The sequence below is a fragment of the Protopterus annectens genome, chromosome 10.part0 (genome assembly GCF_019279795.1).
Source record: "Protopterus annectens isolate FY-2018-M chromosome 10.part0, PAN1.0, whole genome shotgun sequence".
NCBI lineage: Eukaryota > Metazoa > Chordata > Ceratodontiformes > Protopteridae > Protopterus > Protopterus annectens.
In genome coordinates this window covers 127,096,056-127,117,754 of record NC_056744.1, presented here as the reverse complement: position 1 = coordinate 127,117,754, position 21,699 = coordinate 127,096,056, and the positions used below count along the sequence as shown (strand labels likewise).

The window sequence follows — 21,699 nt, the reverse complement described above, 5'->3', positions numbered from 1 at the left end:
ACAAAGCCATGTCTGACCCAGCTCTGTTAGAAATGCTACAGCTAAAGAAATCCCAATCCCTCCACACCACAAGCTCCAGAGACCTCAACCTCATTACCACAATTAACAGAAGATGATGGATGGACAGGTTCATAACCCAGAGAGTGCTCATGATATGGAACAGTCTTCCTGTACATGTCAAGCAGTGCACCTCACTGACCCTCTTCAAGGGGAAATCTTGATGAGTGGATGGGAAACAGAAAATTCACCCCGGGGATAACTCCAGTGGCTCTACTCAACAGAGGCACTGGGAACTAAGGTCGGGTGGCATTATGCCAGGGTAATCCTATGGCTAGGCTTGTAAAGGCCCCAGGGCCATTAGCCTAGTGCCTAGTACACATATATGAACCTATGTGTGTGTGTGTGTGTGTGTGTGTGTGTGTGTGTGTGTGTGTGTGTGTGTGTGTGTGTGTGTATATATATATATATATATATATATATACCAATTTTAAGATGAAACAAGCAGTGGGGAAGAGGAGAAATTCCTTTTCATGATTAAGTGCTGATCTCAGCAAAACTATAACCCACATACAAACTGTTAGTGTAAGTGAATGAACCAGATATACTTGCTTACACTGATGAAATACATCTCCTTGCACTAAGTCAAATACTTCAAAGCATTTGACCAAATATTTTTTATTTAATACTGAAAATTGAATTTTGAGTATGGCTGGATCTATTTTCTTTGTGCTACCCAATCCAGGCCCATGTCCATTAAGATGGAACCCATCCTGTCTATACCAGACCATATCTTGATCCTCCAGTTCCTTGTGTTGCTATACCATAATTCCCCACCTTTACTTTTTTGTCATCCTATTACATACTTCCTAGACTTTCCAAATGTCTTATTTCTGGGGCATTCTTCCAAACTAGTCATGGAATTATTTGTGGCCAAATGATTATTGTATTTGGAATCTTATGGTTTAAATACAAACTACCTCTTTAATATCATTGAAAACAATGCTGTTTTAATATAGTCCCCTGATCCTTAATATCAGCATGATGTTCAGCACTGAAGTCTCTCTGCTCATTCAAATGATAAAGAGCTGTGGTTGTATTCATTGCATCCCCTGATATTCCCATGCCTCAGCCCCAGAAAATAGATGTATGTAAACACCCACACATTTAATAGTCAGTGACCTCATTCCTGTCAGCTCACGTACCTTTGTCTCCTGTTGGCACATGTACACCTTTATATTCCCTTGTCTTACCCCATCATCTTGTCTCTTTAATGTCCCACTATATGCATACTGTATTTGCTTTTCCTAGCAACAGAGTGCAGGAATGTCCTAAATGCACATCTGATGCATGCTCCCTTGATAACGGCTCCAAAACTGTCTAATTCCACTAAGTCAAGGCCCAAACTATCATAAAATAATGCACAGAAAGCTGTGTGAGATTAAGGACCAGGTGTGTCATGGCTTTCTACAAGAGAAATTCAAACTGCTGTGTGCACAGCACCCCACCCACTGGAGCCACAAATTGCTGTCTCATACTGGTTGCACTAGCATGCCATTGACAGTGTGTAGCTACCCAATGCTCCAGACAGGTAAGCTCCATGTCACCTTTCCTCAAAGATGCTTGCTGATCGTTCATCAGTTGGTCCCCATTAGTAGCTCTCAGCCACCAAACTACTACCCACCTCTGCTCACTCACAATGTAATCCCAACTCAGCAGCCAGCTACCTGCTGTCATATACCACACATAAGGTTTTTATTCAAAGGGCACACCAGTACAGGAAAACTGCCAATGCTGCCATGTGATATAAGAATTACAATCCTGGCAAATACCATGAAAGTAATCCAAAAACACCACAAACACCATGAAATAAAGATGAACCCAGAAGATGATGACACCAGCAACCACTTTATTGCATAAAAGGCAGTCAAGCACTTTCGTCTAGTAAAAGACTTCTTCACAACTGCCATATAAACCACAAACAATCATTTAAATACATAAATTCAAAAGTTATGTGATGTTAATTGACCAATGACATGATTCCACATTACAATATTTAAATATTAAAACCACATTAAATGCCTAACTCTCAACAAAAAACTCAGTGAACTATTATAATTAAAATAACACTGAAAACATGAAATGAATAAAATTAACAAGCTAAACCTTAATCTTAAAAGGTATATATATATATATATATATATATATATATATATATATATAAAATTACATATATACATATATATATATATATATATATATATATATATATATATATATATATATATGTATGTATATGACATGAAGGTCTTGTAGCAGGATAGGCAATAAGACCCAACACAGCAGTTTTGTCTGATCCCCTTAAAAGGCTGTAGTCCCCATTAGTAGCTCTCAGCCACCAAACTACCACCCACCTCTGCTCAGTCACAATGTACTCCCAGCTCAGCAGCCAGCTACCTGCTGTCATATACCACACATAAGGTTTTTATTCATAACACACCCCAGTACAGGAAAACTGCCAATGCTGCCATGTGATATAAGAATTACAATCCTGGCAAATACCATGAAGGTCTTGTAGCAGGATAGGCAATAAGACCCAACACAGCAGTTTTGTCTGATCCCCTTAATAGGTTGTAGTCTAGTCCACCCCATTACCATCCTTCCCAACGTCCACTGTTTGGTAATGTCCACCAAACCTTGTGCCTGAATTGCAAAGTTAAACACCACCAAATGCATCCTAACAGTCACGACTGCATCATGTTTTCGCCATCTGTACATATATTAAATATCTTTAAATTACCCTCATTGAGTGGTACCTACTATCTTGCAGTAATGCACTCGGAAATGGATCCCCTTTTTCTACTATTTGCTAATCCTCATCTTGATCCAAAAGGTCAAGAACTTGAAGAAGCTCACCTTGCATGTTGTCTGTCTAGCTGCCTTGATATATGTGTCCCTATTGGCTCCCACTGTGAGCCTTCCACTGAATGATCTCTGGTTCCTAATCCATATGCTCTGGGAATCTGCTGCTGAGCATAACCCCACCAGCCTCATTTCATTCTGGTAGATAAACCCCTCAGGTTCTCCCACACTGCCTGAGCTACCAACCACAATTCTGGGACTTTTCATCTTCATTATTTCCCTCTTCAGGGACTCCATACAGGATTCAGTACAAGTATCTAAACCCTCTAGAATTTGACCTCTGAGTCCCATAATCTGGCTTCCTGCACTGGCTTCTCCGATCCCCTCTCTTCCTGGTGCATTGTTAAAGCTACAGTATTATTTGTGTCCTGTTCTTGGAGTTTTGCTGCCTCTTTCTTTTTTCTCATTTCACTCCATAGCTGGTTCTCAAATTTCTCATGGCTTTCTGCTAGCAGTTCTGCAGTTGGTTATTTAGATCTCAAATCATTCCACTAACAGACAAGCATCTGGCTTACCGAGGCTAATCAATAAATGAAAGAGGTAAAAGAAAGAGACAGGTATGTATCTCAGAGGTTACACCTTCTCTGGAACCGACTCTCCATCTATTTGAAGCAGAGTTCCTCCCTAACCCAATTCAAGTGCAACTTGGATAATTGGATAAGAAACCGGAAACTCATTCCTGGTTTGGCACCTATGTCTCTAATGGACACGGGTAACCTGTAAATAGTTCATCTCCCAGGCCCCTGCTTACACATCAAGGGTACAAGAACTTGTCAGAGATTTGGGATGCATGGTTAGGTTTAAAAGGCTCTTGCAGTCATTAGTTTAGTTAACACCTATAAACCTATGAACCTATAAAATATCATTAATACAAACTGATACGCACTATTATAATGTTTGGTAGCTGCCCGCCCCATCATCATGTATCCTTTTTCCTTTATTTCTTCCTATCTTTTCTGGGGGGTGGCGTGGAAGAAAGATGGATGACAGGGGTGTGGTAGTTATAAGTTTAGGAAGATGGATAAGAAAGGTCAGAAAGTGGAAACAATAAAACCTGTCTAATATAGCTTCTCTTCCTCTCTTTGTGAATCATCCCACTCTCACCTGCATACCTCCTTTGAACATATCGACCTCTAGAAGCTTGTTTTGCAGCACACATCTTATTCTATTCAACCCTTATTAAACATGCAATTAACTAAATAAATAAAATAAAGAAATAACAATAAATTACTAAGCAAATACATAAATCTCTACCTACACAAATGGACTGTAGGAATAGATACCTATAAATAGACAAACATCGAACATGAGAAAATTTGTATTTTTGATTGGAAATGCCTTTATTAAACATTTTTGCAATCCTGCGAGGCTCTCTAGACTGTATCACAGTGTTGTACCTATTTGTTGGAGATGTGATACTGATTTACCAGCGCATTTTATACATATATATTTTGCCAGTCTCTAAAATTAAATCAGTTTAAGAAGAAAGGGTTATTTGGCCTGGTGATGTGGTTATCAGTCTCTCTCTCTCTGGATGATCAGGGAATAGTGAAAGGGGCAAGGGCTTTGATGGAATGGTCATTGGAAGAGCTAAATGAGATAGAGGCTACAGAACTGCAGATTACACAATCCGGAAGGTTCTTTGACTTTTTTTCTACTTCTAAATGAAAAGGAATTTATTTTAATTGCAAGAGTCAAAGTGATGAAATGATACCTGCCTAAAGTGGGTATACTCTCACCTGTTAATACTGAAGCTTCATAGTAGTAAGAATGTGGCATTTATAATTTCCTATGCTAGCCTAACCTGCAGGAAGGACTTTCTAATATGCTCTATTTTGTGGTAAGAACACTTGAGGGAAATTATTCCCATCAGCTGTTACTAAAAGAGAGAAGGAATTTCTTTGCCAGCCTCATGCAGTAGATGTTTTTGTATCAAGATAAGTCTCATTTTCAGGGTTGTAAAATGGTATCCCACTATCAGTCCCATGTCCTCATAATCTGCAGCAGATATGAACCATGAAGCTGACATGACAATGAAGTGTGACCTTTAGAGGCTGACGAATTGTAAATCAGGCATCTTTTTTTTTTTAATAAGAACTTCTCAAGTTTTGTTGAAAAATTCTAAATCTATTATACTACTCCTGTGGTGAACATATGAACACAAACAAACTTTGTTTTTTTTTTTTTGTTGTTTGTTTTTTTTGTTTCAGCAGGCCATGAAGGTAAAGTGTACAGAGTAGTGTGCAAAGCATAAGTTTAGAAGTATTAAAGAGTCATTTAAGCCAATGCGGTTGCTATAGCAGAAGTATTTCTCATTTTATTTTAATTAATAGTAATTTCTAATCACACTAACATATCAAACTTGAGAAATCTGGAGAAGCACAATATCTTCAGTTGCTATCCAAATAGTGGTGCAGCACAATTTCAACATAATATCCTCTGTTGTAGAACAGACAGACAGACATTTTTTTTGTGAGACCTTGTATGCCACAAGGACAAAGCAGTGAGCAGTTAATGCATGCCATGGCATGGCACATTGCACTAGCAGGAAATATATGTATGAGTCCTATATCTCTTATGTGTTGCAAATTTATTTACTCTAATCAAGTTATTACATTTGCTAGGAGCATGACCTGAATCATTTCTATAAAGAAATGTGAGCAATAAATAACAAAAATGTGTAACAGGCTCAGCTCTCTGCTAAATCCCCTGACTCAGGTAATGGGATACCTTTTCTCGGTCCAGTGCCATGCTTATCTGACTTTCCATCAGTTGTTCTACAAAAGAAAGCAAAATTCATTGATTAGCATACTTAGGGGACATACTGGACTCACCTGTCTGAGTGGAGCAATTCATAATACCACTGGAAGAGTACTCCACATGGCCTGGTTGCAATCTCTCATGACTTATTCTTTCGTCAAAACTGCATGAATGTTATGAAATTCAAGATGTGTTCAAAAACAGTAGCAAAGGCACATCTGTGCAGCTTCCTAGACATCAGCAGAAAAACATTGACAGAACCAAAGCTTGTAGCCAAGCATTCCAGTCATACAATTAAGCTGACTAAATCTCCTCTACTACTCTTCTCCTGAGGTTAGTTATTTTGGTAGCTGCAAAAAGACCACCAAGAAGCACCCTGACATTTCCAGAAGCTAGAATAAAAATACTCTGTGCCTCTTGCTTAATGGTATTCATCCTGAATTTTAGTTTTCTTGCATATGCACCAGCCCTCTGTTTCTGTCAGCTGTAATCTCTTCACACTTAATATTTATTTCACCCCCCGTTCTTCTTCCACACAATGTATGGTAGACTTCGTAACCTGAAGTACATTTCGTCAGCTCTAGAGCCTTAACATTAAAGTCAACTATTCGAATGCCACATTTTATTTATTATTTATTTATTTATTTATTTACAGTTTCTTTACCAGGATAGTCCACTGGGCCAAAAGAGCCCATTTTCAATGGATTCCTGGGGAGAAAAGCTTCAATAAGGTTAAGAATTAAACAATTTAACAGTAAAATATAATACATAATTTTAAAACTCAGTAGTATATAGCTCCAACATAGTTTAAAAATAGACAATACAATATAACAACAGATGTAAAAGAAGTAAGCAAACACCACACAGTTGTAGCAAAATCTGAAAGATGCTTTTCTTTGGGCAACCTCCCACATCTCTAATGTAGAAGGATCCTCCTGCCCCTCTTTTATTAACATAAAGACTAACAACATCAATGTACTTTATCAAAAGGGAAATTACTCCTATGGTGACCGCCACTACAGAGAGTGCATTTGCATACACAAAAGACAGTTGCAAAATGACCATTGAAATTAGGGTTTACTACCCATTTCTTCACTGGATTCATTTCATGACTCCCCCTCCCCAAACTGTTATCTTTAGATTTGTGGGGAAAAAAGCACAAAGATACATTCTGTCTCTTTAGTTAACTGAAGTTAACTGACAGCTTGATGGCTTAGGTACTTTAATGTAAAGGCCTTATAGAAATGGACATATATGGCCATGCTCATTTTTGCAAGATTTCTGATAACTTACTGTTCAGCCCACTGGCATGCTTTGCTAAGTATTGTATCTTGGCTACCAGACAGGTCTCTGTTTCATTCTTTCATCGCCATGATGACAAACCTTACAGAAGCACAATCTCCCATTTATGATTTGCAAGTAACAACATTTGCTAACATTTGAATTGTATCTCAGCTGGTAAATGAAACCTTCCTGGCCATTTAACAAATGTTCCTTTTTCACCAAAGTAGTTAACATTAGCATTCGCAATGTTTATAGGAACATTAGAAAACATGCTGCCTTATTTTCTCAGTTCTGCATTTTCAATCCATATCTTAATCTCTAAAAGTTTTTTTTTTTCAATTCCATAAATTGTTTAATTAGCTTTTATTAGCTTTCTACCGAAAAGAATTAATAAAAACACATTCAAGACCCAGAAAGCATTCAGCTGTAATCTGATAACCAGCCATCTACATTGCTTCATTATAAACACCAATAGAAATCACTGCTCAGCAAATTTAGCCATAAGACTTAGTGATGTTTCCAAACAGCTGAAAAGGAAACATCAAGTTGACCCAAGGCCCACTGCAGAAGTCATTTGTCCTCCTTTCACAGGGCAGACAGTCAGTTGTATGCAAGAAGCATTTAAGACTACCTTAATTTATAATTCTTAACAGCTATTTCAGCAAAGAGCACAGCAACATAATGGAGAAGTCAGGAAAAGTAAAGATTACTTTTAGTATCATCTTGATTGGTTGTATTTTGTTGCTAGTGGCCGTAGTCACTGATCACTGGGCAGTTTTAAGTCCTCAAGTAAAAGACAATAATATTACCTGCGATGTTGCACATTTTGGACTATGGAGGCTCTGTATCAAAAGGCTCTACATAGGAGCGCAAAGCACACACAGCAATGAATGTGGACCGCTCAGTCTGCCTGGAGGTATGTCTTTTCTAGAGCTTTACTTTAAACATAAATTCATATAATTAAATTCTGTGTCAGATCCAATATGTTCAGAAAAATCAATTACACAGAATGTCTCAAAAATACAAATAAAGACACTGAGAAGTGTAAATTTTCTTTCTGCAAAACTTGATAGAAAATGTGTACTAAATACAACTACTGTTTTCCAGTTTTCTATGTTTAATAACACTGACACTGGTAAAAGCTGTTACTTGCTAAAAGTGGTTACCTTTGCAGTTTATGTTCTAATAGGAGAATGCTCCATTATTGAAATGAATGTTTATATATAAATGTGTACAATAGAATTTAAAATATGCAAACGATTTGCATTATGTGATTTAAGTATTTTATTACTTATACACAGGTGGTATTATTAAAGTCTAACAGTACATGCATACCTCTGAACTGTCCAGATTTCCTAGCAAACTATTGAGAACTGAAGTCATGAAATAATGACAGACTTTTGTCACTTCAAATCCGTCAGAAAATATGTGCTAACATAAATGTTTTTATTCTAACAGCTTTCTATGTTTATAAGAGCAATATTTAAAATCTGCCCATATTTTTGGGCCTTTGCCCCCCCCCCCATTATTTCAGGCTTTATACAGATTTCTTGAGCTAAAAAGCTGAGAGGTATGAGTACATTTTGTCAGTTTACAGACACATATATGCCTGAAACAGCTGATTACACATTCCCAAACTCACTGTTCACTTTTGTATAAGACAAACTAAGCAGACACTTGTGATTGCATTTTAGGTTGTAGAAAGTCACTTGATAAAATAAGCAGTTACTTATATTTTTATATGAATTCTCATTAAGAATGTAATGATTTTAATTTAACATAAATTAATTCATGCTGGTATCTTCTTCTATACCATATAGTAGTATAAAGTATATTGTTATGGTGATCTAATTTGCTATTATGGATTATTTGTTCAAAAGCTTCCATCAGCACGACAAACTGTATTACCTACTAGAATTCTGTTTCTTCTCCAGCAGTTTTTAATTGTTATGCTGGCATGTATTTTAAGAGGAAAGTGAATACATAAATGTTCTAGATGTTTAGCAAATTTACATTTAAGGCCATTCATAATCCTTACAGAGTGCAGTCAAAAATGTATTGAAAGTGAGTGTGCCAATGGTGTTTTAGAGAAAAAGTTAATAGCTGTCACACATGCCTTAGTCATAAAAAACATCATTCAAATGATGGGGTCAAAATGGTCTATGTTTAGCGATCGAATGGCTGTTCATCACACATAGACCATCAAAAGTTCCTTTCCTCGAAAAGCCAAATGATCACAAATAAGTTCATCAAATGATCACAGTTGGCCAACATCAAGGGAGCGGAACTAGTATGTACGCACCAGTAACATAGGGATAAGGAAACCTGCCCTTTCCCCAAAGTAGTGCACTCTTGGAGCTGATATATATAATTAGCAGGGGGGCACCCCCCCACAACAGAAGGATTTACACCGAACAATCCTTATGTGGGGGGCTGTGCCCCCCACCCCCTACTAATTATATCTACCAACTCTGAAACTGCACTACAGTGGGGAAAGGATAGGTTTCCTTATCCCTGTTTTACTGGAACTAGATACCACAGTCCTTCCTCTTTATGTTGGCCAGCTATGATAATTCATTGAACTTATTTATTATCATTTGGCCTTTGAAGGGAAGGAAGTTTTGCTGGTCTATGTGCGATGAATGGCCATTCGATGAACATCCCATTCAATCACCAAACATAGACCTGGTCAAAATCTATCTTTATGCCCATTTATTATTTCACTGTATATATATATATATATATATATATATATATATATATATATATATATATATATATATATATATATCAATCCAAATGCTATCTAACAGGTTTATAGTCTGCTCAGCTCATACTTAATGTACGTTTGTTGGAAAACCAAAACCAAAAACATTGCCAATAAATGTCTGACTTATCTAGCTTTGTCTGATTTCCCATGCTTAGTTTATTACTGAAAACATTATCGGTATCCCAGTAACACCAGTCTATTCTAATATGCACCATAACAATTTCACATAGGTTTGGACAATGTCTTAGCATTTGTCTCCACCATTTTTTCACTTCATAAACCCATTAGGCTCACTTGAGTTCCTTTGTTTAAGGTACACCTGAGAACAACGTCAGTTTCAGTGACTTGCCCAGAGTCATTTTTGTTGCAGTCTGTTCCAGGAATCTGACATCCTTTAACTGATGATGCCTTTCACTGAATTTCGTTGAAGCTTTTACTAGTAAAATTCATTATGATCCTTTGACTTGTTATGCCTTTAAGGATAAAAGGCGCCACCCCCACATTCTTCCTTCCATTACCAGAGATTTTATCTGTCCATATTGTGTAACTGTTTCTATCATGAAGCCAAACCATGCAGCAAACTACACAACCATAGAAATTCATAAAGTCACATGGATAAACCACATAAAGTCACATGGATAAAAAACACCCATGTTACATGAGATATGGTCGACACAAACCAAGTAAGCATACCAAAGTAGAAGCATATAAATTCAACATCCTTCTCTAAAAACTGTTAACAGTTTTGTCAGTGTCAGGAAAGACATTAACAAGCAGCAATACAGCATTATAACAGTTGCAAATAAATGATATATGCACAGAAACACATGAAATATTCCATGTCCTGGCAAATTTGTGTCAGTTCTGTTTAATCACTTCTCAGTTATTAGTAAATAGCATATATCACAACTTGCTAAAGTGACGTTTCTCAGTGCTGTTTACTAGAGTGTCTAAAAATATGTTTGATATAGTCACAAATGGTTCAGCACCAATTGCTTAGTAACATTCCACTGTATGAGCGCCACAGGAATTCTCACCAAAACACGTTGGGTCAAAGGAAATGCTAGGACAATGTCGAGCCTAAGATATTAACAGTCTGTATGCTGCAGCACTGTTCCTGTACTAGAATACAAACTGGCTGATGTGTGCAAATGCTGGAGTTAGACATTTGCAGTTTACTTGCTGATGTGCGTTACATTGTTTACATTCAAACTATAGCACTCAGGTGTATATGGAATGTCTCCATCCACGTAAAACAAACCTTTTCTCTGTCCATAATCAAGTGCAACTTGGATCTATGAATGCGAAACAGAATATTTACCTCAAGACTGCCCTCTGTACTACTAATGGATAGCGGCAGCTCATAAATGCTATATCCTATGACTCTCTTCAAATTATCTATGGTATGATCCCAGTTATTTTCATTAGGGGTAATATATAATTATTGAGCATGGTATGGGTAAGGTCAATCTATAACCAAATGGGATAGGTTATTTATCAGCACCAACAGGGAAATTTGCTAGGCTGAAAATGGCTGCAAGGGCAGCCAGCCTTGTACTTACCTAGGAACGTAAGAACCTATGTACTTAAAAGTATACATGCAACCTGTGCTGCTCAACTTTTATTACCTAATTAGACAGATGAGCAACACAGCAACATGATAATTTGTTAACCTAATAAGGGTTCTTAAAATTTAGTGTGTGTGTGTGTGTGTGTGTGTGTGTGTGTGTGTGTGTGTGTGTGTGTGTGTGTGTGTGTGTGTGTGTGTGCGTGTGTGTGCATGCACACGTGCGTGTATTATCTGGGTATTTTCACCTTCACAATAACAAAGAGCAGGTTTTGACGGAATAGTAGGAGGTCATAGTTCATTTAAATGTAAAACTGATTTCTTATAGTACACACAGTGTAACAAAAAATATAGAGCAATATAACTAAAGCATTAAAACACTTGCAAATGATAAGGGAGTAGGATATCAAGTGTATTATTACAAATAACAGTGGATTAATTGAAATTAAGCAGGGTATTAAATACTGTATCAACAAGTTATAAACCCATAAGACAAACATGGGCATAGACAGGCAAATGCCATGCATGCCACAGTATGCATTTTTAAAAATAATATATTTATTGTGGAATGAGATGTGCTAGAGTTTAACTTTTTAAATCATGGTTTATGTTTATATATTATGCTTTTTTCCCCAGAGGGTATGGGTTTTTGCTTAAGTCTGCACATTCTTGGGTTGAGGGGGCTACATTCTGGAAGCTCACATGCAATTTCAAAAAATATTGACTACGTCCATCTAATGAAAAGACTCAGCAACAACGTTATTTTAGTATAGTGCCTTCACATATGGATTTAAACTGCATACAGCCACCATGAAATAATACGATGCCTACGATAGATAGTATCTGAGATGTGCCAGCTAAAAGAGACTAAAAACTAGATTTTAACGCAATCACAAGCAAGAATATGTTTACAAGTTACAGGTGCCTAAGGACCTTGAAATTATGTATTTATTAGTAGGGGAGGAACAATGCAGAGTTGGAGTAAAATGTGACAGAGGAATGTGTAGGAGTGAATTAGACATCAGATAGGGATGCGGAGATTAAAGTGTCAGATGTAAATAGATAATTAGAAGGCAGGTTGTTATGCACTCATATCATATGTTTCTAGTAGTTTATTTTTATAATCACACAATTTTCAGGTTTTAATTCTGATTCCCTTAACTGGACATATTCAGATTACTTTCACATGGGTGGATTTGTAGTAATACATAAACTAGTCAGAAATTTGTAAGCATTTTAAAGATTATCATAATGTATTGACAACCATAGAACATTGCTAAATCACATAAGTGCCAGAAGTAGGAATCCTTATTACAATGATCTCAGTGTTTTCTAAACAGTTTGCTAAAATTAAGCTATAAAGTTGGATAAGTTATTGCTGTTGGCTATTAGTAAACTGAAAGTACTGTAACACTAGCCTCCTGTGTTGTAAGGAGCTAGGCACAATAAACATGGACCACTGTTTTACTGCTTGCTAAAATAGCATGTTAATAGCAGTAAAGAGCACATGGTTGGGCACATCAGGGGATTTGCAGATGATCAGCTGTCTCTATAAAAAAGAGACAGGCAGCTGACCGTGATCAGACTGGTGAAATCGGATGGACAGCGGCAGATGTATGGAAGATTCGCATAGCTGAAGTGGCCCCACCCACAGTGTCTTTCTGAATCTGCACAGTTAACAAATAATTATGGTGGGCAGTGAGTAACAAGCAGACATTCTTACTAAAATAGCATCACACATGGCCTCGTCTCTTAGTGTGTTCATTTATTACTGCTAGTAAGCAGACAAATTATTGAGACTTCTATGTTTATCAATGATCTTAACATATCTTAACAGTGTGCACTTCTGCTGGCAATAGAAGTATGCTTCATATAGATTATAAGGTGCAAACTCAGAAAAGTGTTTTTATTCCTCAGAATGTTAATTGTAGAAAATTCATTTCACTGGCCATTGATTTCATTGTTTGAAAGAAATATACTGATTCTGTTTTACTATAATTCTGACTGATCCAGGGGGTAGCCCCTTATACTTATAAGAAATGCACTGAAAAGCTTCATCAGTTAAAGGTTAGTAGTCCTCAGAGTAGAACAGTGAAAATGTTTAGTGCAAGGAGGTGAAGATAGTCTCCAGAACCAGAAATCATGAAGTTCATCTATAGATTCTTACTGATCAGATTAGGCACGATGCTCAAGATGGTTTATATTCCTAGGTAATATTGCTAGATATCTCAGATGGCTGTAAAATACATTATCGGATTTTCTCACTCAAAGTTTTTTACCATACTACAGTAAACTCTCAGTTGACCAGCACCCATGGGGATTGGTAGATGCAGGATAACTGTAGTTTCTGGTTGCTTGAGAGTTGCTATTAAAACAGGCCTGACTAATACTGTACCCTATACTATTTGTTTGGTTTGACTTCTTCTCAGGTTGTGGAGAGGGGGAATTTATTCCTATCTTCCTTTTTAAAACTCTAAAACTCTAAAAACATAAGGTATGTTTCTGCAAGGGGGGGGGGGGGGACAGAAAGAGCAACACATAAAAATTGTACTGTATTTCTTCAATTTTTTTTTTTTTTTTTTTTTGCCGGTTGCTTGAGTTGTGCTTAACTGAGAGTTTACTGTACTTCAGAGACTAAGGCAAATAACACTATATCATGTAAAAATGCACAGTCACAGAAGATACAAATAGAAGTCAGCATAATACAATGTGATAAAACAAGGCAAGGCAGCAGGATTGTGGTGGGGGGGCTTAACACTTTTGCCTCACAGTGCTTGGTTCCTAACTAGAGTGCATTCTGTGCTAAGCCTATATGCCTTACTTTTGTCAGCTTAGGCACAGCTATAGAAACAAAATTCTAATAGAATGTGTGCAACTACTAGCTACTGAGGCATTATATGTTGTTTTCAAACTATTACAAAATTAATATTTACTTTGTGATTGTGAGTTATAACATCTACTTTAAGACCTGGCATCTAATGAATATGAACACTGTAAAGATTAATTTATGCTCAACTGTTTGCCACTGACAGTTCCTTAATAACATTTGTGGTTCTGGAGATATGGTCATTTATTTGAACTGTGAGGATATAATCTAATTTTGCCAAAAGGCTCAGGATGCAACTGTTGGAAGCTAGAGTTCAAGCTTGCAAACCTCCACTGCTGGGAAGCAGTTGAGAAGGAATGAACCATGATGTAAGTACTACTGCAGTAAAACAGCAGCTTAATCAGTATAATCTGTTTCTGGCAGAGGTAAACATCTTTCTAAAAGAGGTACATACCAAGAACATGTTACATTTTATTTATTCATTCATTCGTTCATTCATTTTCCAATACCTGTTTCATCCTATTTAGTGTTGGCGTGTGGGGGCTGAGGGGGGTAAATGGTGGAAACATAGTCTATCACAACAGTCAATAGGCAAAACAACCAGAGCTATGCTAGCCTATTACAGGTTACACACACAAGCATACATGCAGAAACACATACACACACCCCTGGATTCATGAAGCTCGGCACAAAGCCGTGTGTAAGGCCTGCACTGGCCGTGCGGCATATAAATGGTGTAGTAGCGCCATATGCATATTAATGAAGGTGCGCCGCTACCACATCCACGTGCATAGGACATGTGCGCAAGTGCATGGGGTGTTACTAAGCTGCGCCCGGAGGCGTGTCAATGTTGGCTGGCGATGAGCAACCTAAACTGCTGAATATGATAGCCTGCCTGCAATAGTAATCGCACCCATCAGTGTCTGCAGATAATGAAATGTATGCAAAGCATGCAAGACAGTTCCCGGCCACACAAAATGGAGAACCAAACAGAAATGCACGAAACATAATGTGAGTTTCCGTCCATGGAACAAATGACATTTAAAATCATGTGTCCGTAATGTACTGCACTGTAAGTAGTTATACCCAGTGGAAGTGAAGTGCATCATGTCAGCGTGCCGCCAATACACACGTCTAGCCCCATGGGTATGGTCACCAGCAGTCCCACAGTGGTAGTGATAGTACACAGCAGGGCAGTTGTGGCTATATAACAACCGTAAAGAAACCTGACAGTCCATATTGTATACCAAACACACACAAACATATGTATATTAAAATGTGCTATACACATGAACAGGAACGTAACAGTCACATACACATAGGATGCTATATGCGGAACCGGGATATCCATAAGTAGAACCCATGCATGCAAATGCAATACGCAACAACCCCTGTATAGCACATAACCCGCACCCATGTCCGAATGTCCACCAAATCCAGCTACCAGCCTTGCGCATCCGTACACCTACACATAGCGGATATGCCCCATATGTAGTAGGAAGTATCGTCCTAGGCAGTGTCCGGATTGCAAATATGTATCCCATGTTTGTAAACATCCCATCACAGGTACGTAAATCCAAATGCCCGTGCGTTAATGTTACGGCAAAATGTGTGTACATCTCACGTGGGATAAGTAACCTGTTGAAACCTCAGAGTTGTTTACACGCCACGGTGTCCATTACTGTACACATCTGGACAAAACATGTATGTGTAGTCACGGTACTGTTCAGTTTCTACACAGACATGCAATTCATACTACGCAGGATGAAACAGCTGTCCACCATGCAGGTCACCCCACTAGGGTTGCCACCTGTTCAGATGGCCAAGGTGGGACATCCCTTGTAGAAATGTGAGAATTTGCAGGATAAAACATACCCCCGGCCTGTGCAAAGTACAGAATTACACGTGTATGCCAAGATAAAAGCTAATGCCATAGCATTTGAATAGCTTATGCTATCTCAAATAATAGTTATGTGTACCAGATACAAAATACCTGTATCATGCAACTAGTACAGAAATGAAGAAATATATTATTGTCTTAAAATCACAGGACATTTGCCATGTCTTAGGTGTCATCGCAGGACACAACTGTCCAAAGTGGGACCTCCCCTCGCAAAGAGGAACAAGAGGTAACCCTACTCCCCACTGAATTATCGACAGTATATATTCAACTCAATCACATACCGACACCACCTCTCAACCTATTACAGCAACAAAACCTGGACAAAGCCTAAAAGGATGGGTGGACAAATAGGGACAGATGTAATTACTGCTCTCACAAGCTTCAAAAGTTCACGGAATAATAGTATGTACATAAGCAGGAAATGTTGTGAAGGATGTGGGGTAGTCCCCAGTATTACAGAGGTCCGTACATATATACTGTAACAAGCCATCACATATGTTGATTGTACTACTGCATACCCGTAGTTAATTCATAGTTAAGTCATGTGCAAAATAATAACCCTCGTAAGAATGAATACAGGAAATAGTCAAATGTGAATGGGAACACCACTCACCGTGTATTATGTATCATAACCGCCCCCACCCATATTATGTATTGCCAACATCATAAGCTGCTGACAGGTGCCCAAACACCTGTGTCTGTAAACACAGATTAAATGTTTAAAATGGACAAACCCTGTCCATGTGCTTTGTCTGACATTTGAACACGGTCAGGGCAGTTCCGTTCACCAGGCGGACAAGCCTAAACCCAGATCACCGCATGAACACCCTGACAATTAAAGACCTGTATGTGTCAGGACTATAAGCCTTTGGGTACTGAATATCCCTGCAGTGATGAAATATGCAGCATGGGTCCAGAGCAGTAGGGAATAGGGAATGTGTAACATGTAGTACCGCATTTTTCCCAGCAGGAGAATGGATGCCTGTGACGTAAGTGAAGCGGTGAGGCATATGTTAATGTAGCTATGTACTATGGGTATGCATATAAATGAGTCAGAACACCAAACGTATAGTGGTTACAGCATCAGGCAATGTGAATGCAGTCCCGGTTGAACAACGACTACAGCACATATAATGTGAAAGTGTAATGAATGCATCTGTGCTGTACAGACAGTTAAATATGTAAGGTGAACGTGTGTTTCAAACGTCCGTTAACCATATTACAGATAATTACTGGTACTGTCACAAGTAATAAAGCCCACGTAGCAACAAATACTTAGTAAACATATGTAACCCACAATAAGGATATGCATGCGTGCCTGCGCGTAACCCACAATAAGGAAATGCAAGTGCGCCTGTGCGATCCGCTCACAGCATAGTAAATGAATGCTGTTTCCTCCATGTTAGTTATACATGGCTCAAACCTGTTAACCTCGTAAAGTATGAAACCAGACAAAGCCATGCAAACTACCAGTACAAATAGGGACAAACACCAGATATGTGCCAGAACAAACATAGAAAGTGGATAGAATAACGGTGTGTCAGTAGCATGGATTCTCTGAAGGGTATGCAGTCAACCTGAACTGCTTGCCAGAAATCCCCACTGTAAGTCTCAAATGAAATGCCACGACATTGCCAGATAGACACAGGTTTATTTAAAACACAGTGAAGATAAAGGGGCAAGCAGCTGTACACTCTGTGACAATCTGTATAGTGGAAAGGTATGGTATGGATATAGATATATGTGTATACACATAATCCACAGACGTAAACCAAAGCAAGTTATGAAATGAGGATTGTACATGTATATATGTATACACAACAGACTTATGTCCCATAGATATGACATATGTACATAAATAGGTGACGTTATATCTAATATAGGTAGACAAACAGACATGCAGGAAAGGTGAATAAACCGCAGCATTCCAAACCATTGGCCAGAAAGTGACAGTCCAGCAAGTTCTACACTTTAAACATGCAGATAGGTGTCCATTGCAGGACTCCAAAAATTGAATCTTACGTAGTGTCAACCAACACTGACGCAAAAGAAGTGACCGCAGCAAATATGAAATAGCTGTACATGCAACAGTATCAGATGCAAGGGTGACGACACATGTGTCGATAGAATGTATGACGTACGAACTGATATCCGGAGAGTGGGGAGTGCATATAAGTGTCTCCACACTTCAGTACCGCACACATTAAACATGTGTAATGAGTACTGTAGAGGGTTGTCAGGTATGGGAATCATGGGTATGCAGAAATGGGCCTAGGTGTTGTTTGGCAGGGATTTTGTAGGCCCGCCCCATGGGAGTGATGTGGGTATAGCACACGCCTATATTCTCAATAATGGGGCAAACCATCCACTGGATATTGCGGAAACCATTTTGGCAATATGTAGGGCCCTATATCAGTGTCATGTAGGCGATTATCATGGATGGACATGCATATGACCAAGATGGTACCCATAACTGGCAAACTGTCAGAATAACACAGCTGCACTAAGGCATAGTACATGAAATACAAATAGGGACTATATTAGATATACCCCAGACAAAGTCAGAACATTGTGAGAATACTGGTGTACCCATGAGTACATGAAATACAAATAGGGACTATATTATATATACCCCAGACAAAGTCAGAACGTTGTGAGAATACTGGCGTACCCATGAATACGGATGTTATGAGTGTTACTAATCATGTAATGGAAATGTCAGTCACTATTATCTACCGCACAGTCCGTAATGCCTTGCCAGCAATTTACCAGAAAGGCAAAGACGCCGATAGGGAATGTATGTGCTGTGAGGCATCTAAAAGCATTACTGTGTCCCCAGGCAGCTGGAAACACACACAAACACACACACACACACACTTGGAAGGGCCGGGAGTTGAACACACACCTACCTACTCTAACACACTACAGAATCACGCATTTACAGAACGCGCTACCAAGATTACTGAACACAGCACTCCCAGAGGCATACTTCTAGGTGGGTGACATCATCCGCAAAGGCAAAGATGCCGATAGGGAATGTATGTGTTGTGAGGCATCTAAAAGCTTTACTGTGCCCCAGGCAGCTGGAAACACACACACACACACACACACACACACACACACACACACACACACACACACACACGTGGAAGGGCTGGGAAATGAACACACACCTACCTACTCTAACACACTACAGCATTACGCATTTACAGAATGCGCTACCAAGATTACTGAACACAGCACTCCCAGAGGCATACTTCAAGGTGGGTGACATCATCCGCAAAGGCAAAGATGCCGATAGGGAATGTTTAGAGAGTGAGCGGTCTGAAAGCATATTACCGTCCCAAGGTAGACATACACAAACACGCCAGTGCTGTCAACGGGCCAACTAAATATCTAAGGAGCACAACAACACTGAATAGATATGGGATGCGCCACAGACAGTACACCCTTCGAGAGAGCAACAAGTGTGTTCAATGTAGGCATCCATTGTGACATTGAAATTGGACATCTGGTGCCTGGATGACCACCATGGCTATACAGGATGTCAATGGCCATGCCCACACGCTTAGTATCACATGTCTGTTTGGAATGTACTGTGTGTCCATCTACACAATGGTGTACTGGGCATGCTCACACACTTAGCTGTTGTAAAGGGCCAACTTGCATGCACACGGAGTCTAATCACGCAAGGGCGCAGTGTGGAATGTACTGTGTATCCATCTACACAACGGTGTACTGGGCATGCTCACACACTTAGCAGTTGCAAAGGGCCAACTTGTATGCACACAGAGTCTAATCACGGAAGGGCGCAGTGTGGAATGTACTGTGTGTCCATCTACACAATGGCGTACTGGGCATGCTCACACAGCAGTTGCAAAGGGCCATCTTGCATGCACACGGAGTGTAATCATGGAGGGGCGCAGTGTGGAATGTACTGGTGGTTCTTCCGCCATGACGACAAATAACAAATGAAGCAATACAAGCCAAATAAACCAAGAAAAGGAAGTAACACCAGACTTAGACCAAAAAAATTTATAAAATCCTGAATGCTAGTAGCGTATCTTCAAAATTCCTGTTGTTAAGGATAAAGATGGTATCGTGAAATACAAGTCCAAAAAAAGCAGTTTAGGAATTCCAAACGCACACAGCTTCCACGTATTTCTTTTATTCTACAAACCAGATAAAAGACAATCAAATAAAACCAAGCGCTTTCGCCTGGACAATTCCAGGCTTTTTCAAGATTAAATTAAGCTTGTGGCCATGCTGGTTATATACTCAGGTTAATAGGCCTGTTAAAAACTTTAATTAATTACAATCGACATTTAAAGTGCACATGAACTATACACTGCTATACACATGAACAGGAACGTAACCGTCACATACACATAGGATGCTATATGCGGAACCGGGATATCCAAAAGTAGAACCCATGCATGCAAATGCAATATGCAACAACCCCTGTATAGCACATAACCCGCACCCATGTCCGAATGTCCACCAAATCCAGCTACCAGCCTTGCGCTTCCGTACACCTACACATAGCGGGTATGCCCCATATGTAGTAGGAAGTATCGTCCTAGGCAGTGTCCGGATTGCAAATATGTATCCCACGTTTGTAAACATCCCATCACAGGTACGTAAATCCAAATGCCCGCGCATTAATGTTACGGCAAAATGTGTGTACATCCCACGTGGGATAAGTAACCTGTTGAAACCTCAGAGTTGTTTACACGCCACGGTGTCCATTACTGTACACATCTGGACAAAACATGTATGTGTAGTCATGGTACTGTTCAGTTTCTACACTGACATGCAATTCATACTACGCAGGATGGAACAGCTGTCCACCATGCAGGTCACCCCACTAGGGTTGCCACCTGTTCAGATGGCCAAGGTGGGACATCCCTTGTAGAAATGTGAGAATTTGCAGGATAAAACATACCCCTGGCCTGTGCAAAGTACAGAATTACACGTGTATGCCAAGATAAAAGCTAATGCCATAGCATTTGAATAGCTTATGCTATCCCAAATAATAGTTATGTGTACCAGATACAAAATACCTGTATCATGCAACTAGTACAGAAATGAAGAAATATATTATTGTCTTAAAATCACAGGACATTTGCCATGTCTTAGGTGTCATCAGGACACAACTGTCCAAAGTGGGACCTCCCTCAAGAAAGAGGAACAAGTGGTAACCCTACTCCCCACTGAATTATCGACAGTATATATTCAACTCAATCACATACCGACACCACCTCTCAACCTATTACAGCAACAAAACCTGGACAAAGCCTAAAAGGATGGGTGGACAAATAGGGACAGATGTAATTACTGCTCTCACAAGCTTCAAAAGTTCACGGAATAATAGTATGTACATAAGCAGGAAATGTTGTGAAGGATGTGGGGTAGTCCCCAGTATTACAGAGGTCCGTACATATATACTGTAACAAGCCGTCACATATGTTGATTGTACTACTGCATACCCGTAGTTAATTCATAGTTAAGTCATGTGCAAAATAATAACCATCGTAAGAATGAATACAGGAAATAGTCAAATGTGAATGGGAACACCACTCACTGTGGATTATGTATCGTAACCGCCCCCACCCATATTATGTATTGCCAACATCATAAGCTGCTGACAGGTGCCCAAACACCTGTGT

At 39.1% G+C, this 21,699-nt stretch overlaps 1 protein-coding gene across 1 annotated transcript in view; it reads left to right on the top strand.

Moving 5' to 3' along the window:
• The first annotated feature begins 7,500 nt into the window (after window positions 1–7,500).
• Window positions 7,501–21,699, top strand: part of CACNG1 (calcium voltage-gated channel auxiliary subunit gamma 1) — a 259,002-nt gene continuing 244,803 nt past the window's right edge. The window contains exon 1 of the mRNA XM_044085096.1: window positions 7,501–7,879. Within this exon, the coding sequence (XP_043941031.1) occupies window positions 7,645–7,879 (235 nt within the window). The 5' untranslated portion in view covers window positions 7,501–7,644. The remainder of the gene's footprint in view (window positions 7,880–21,699) is intronic.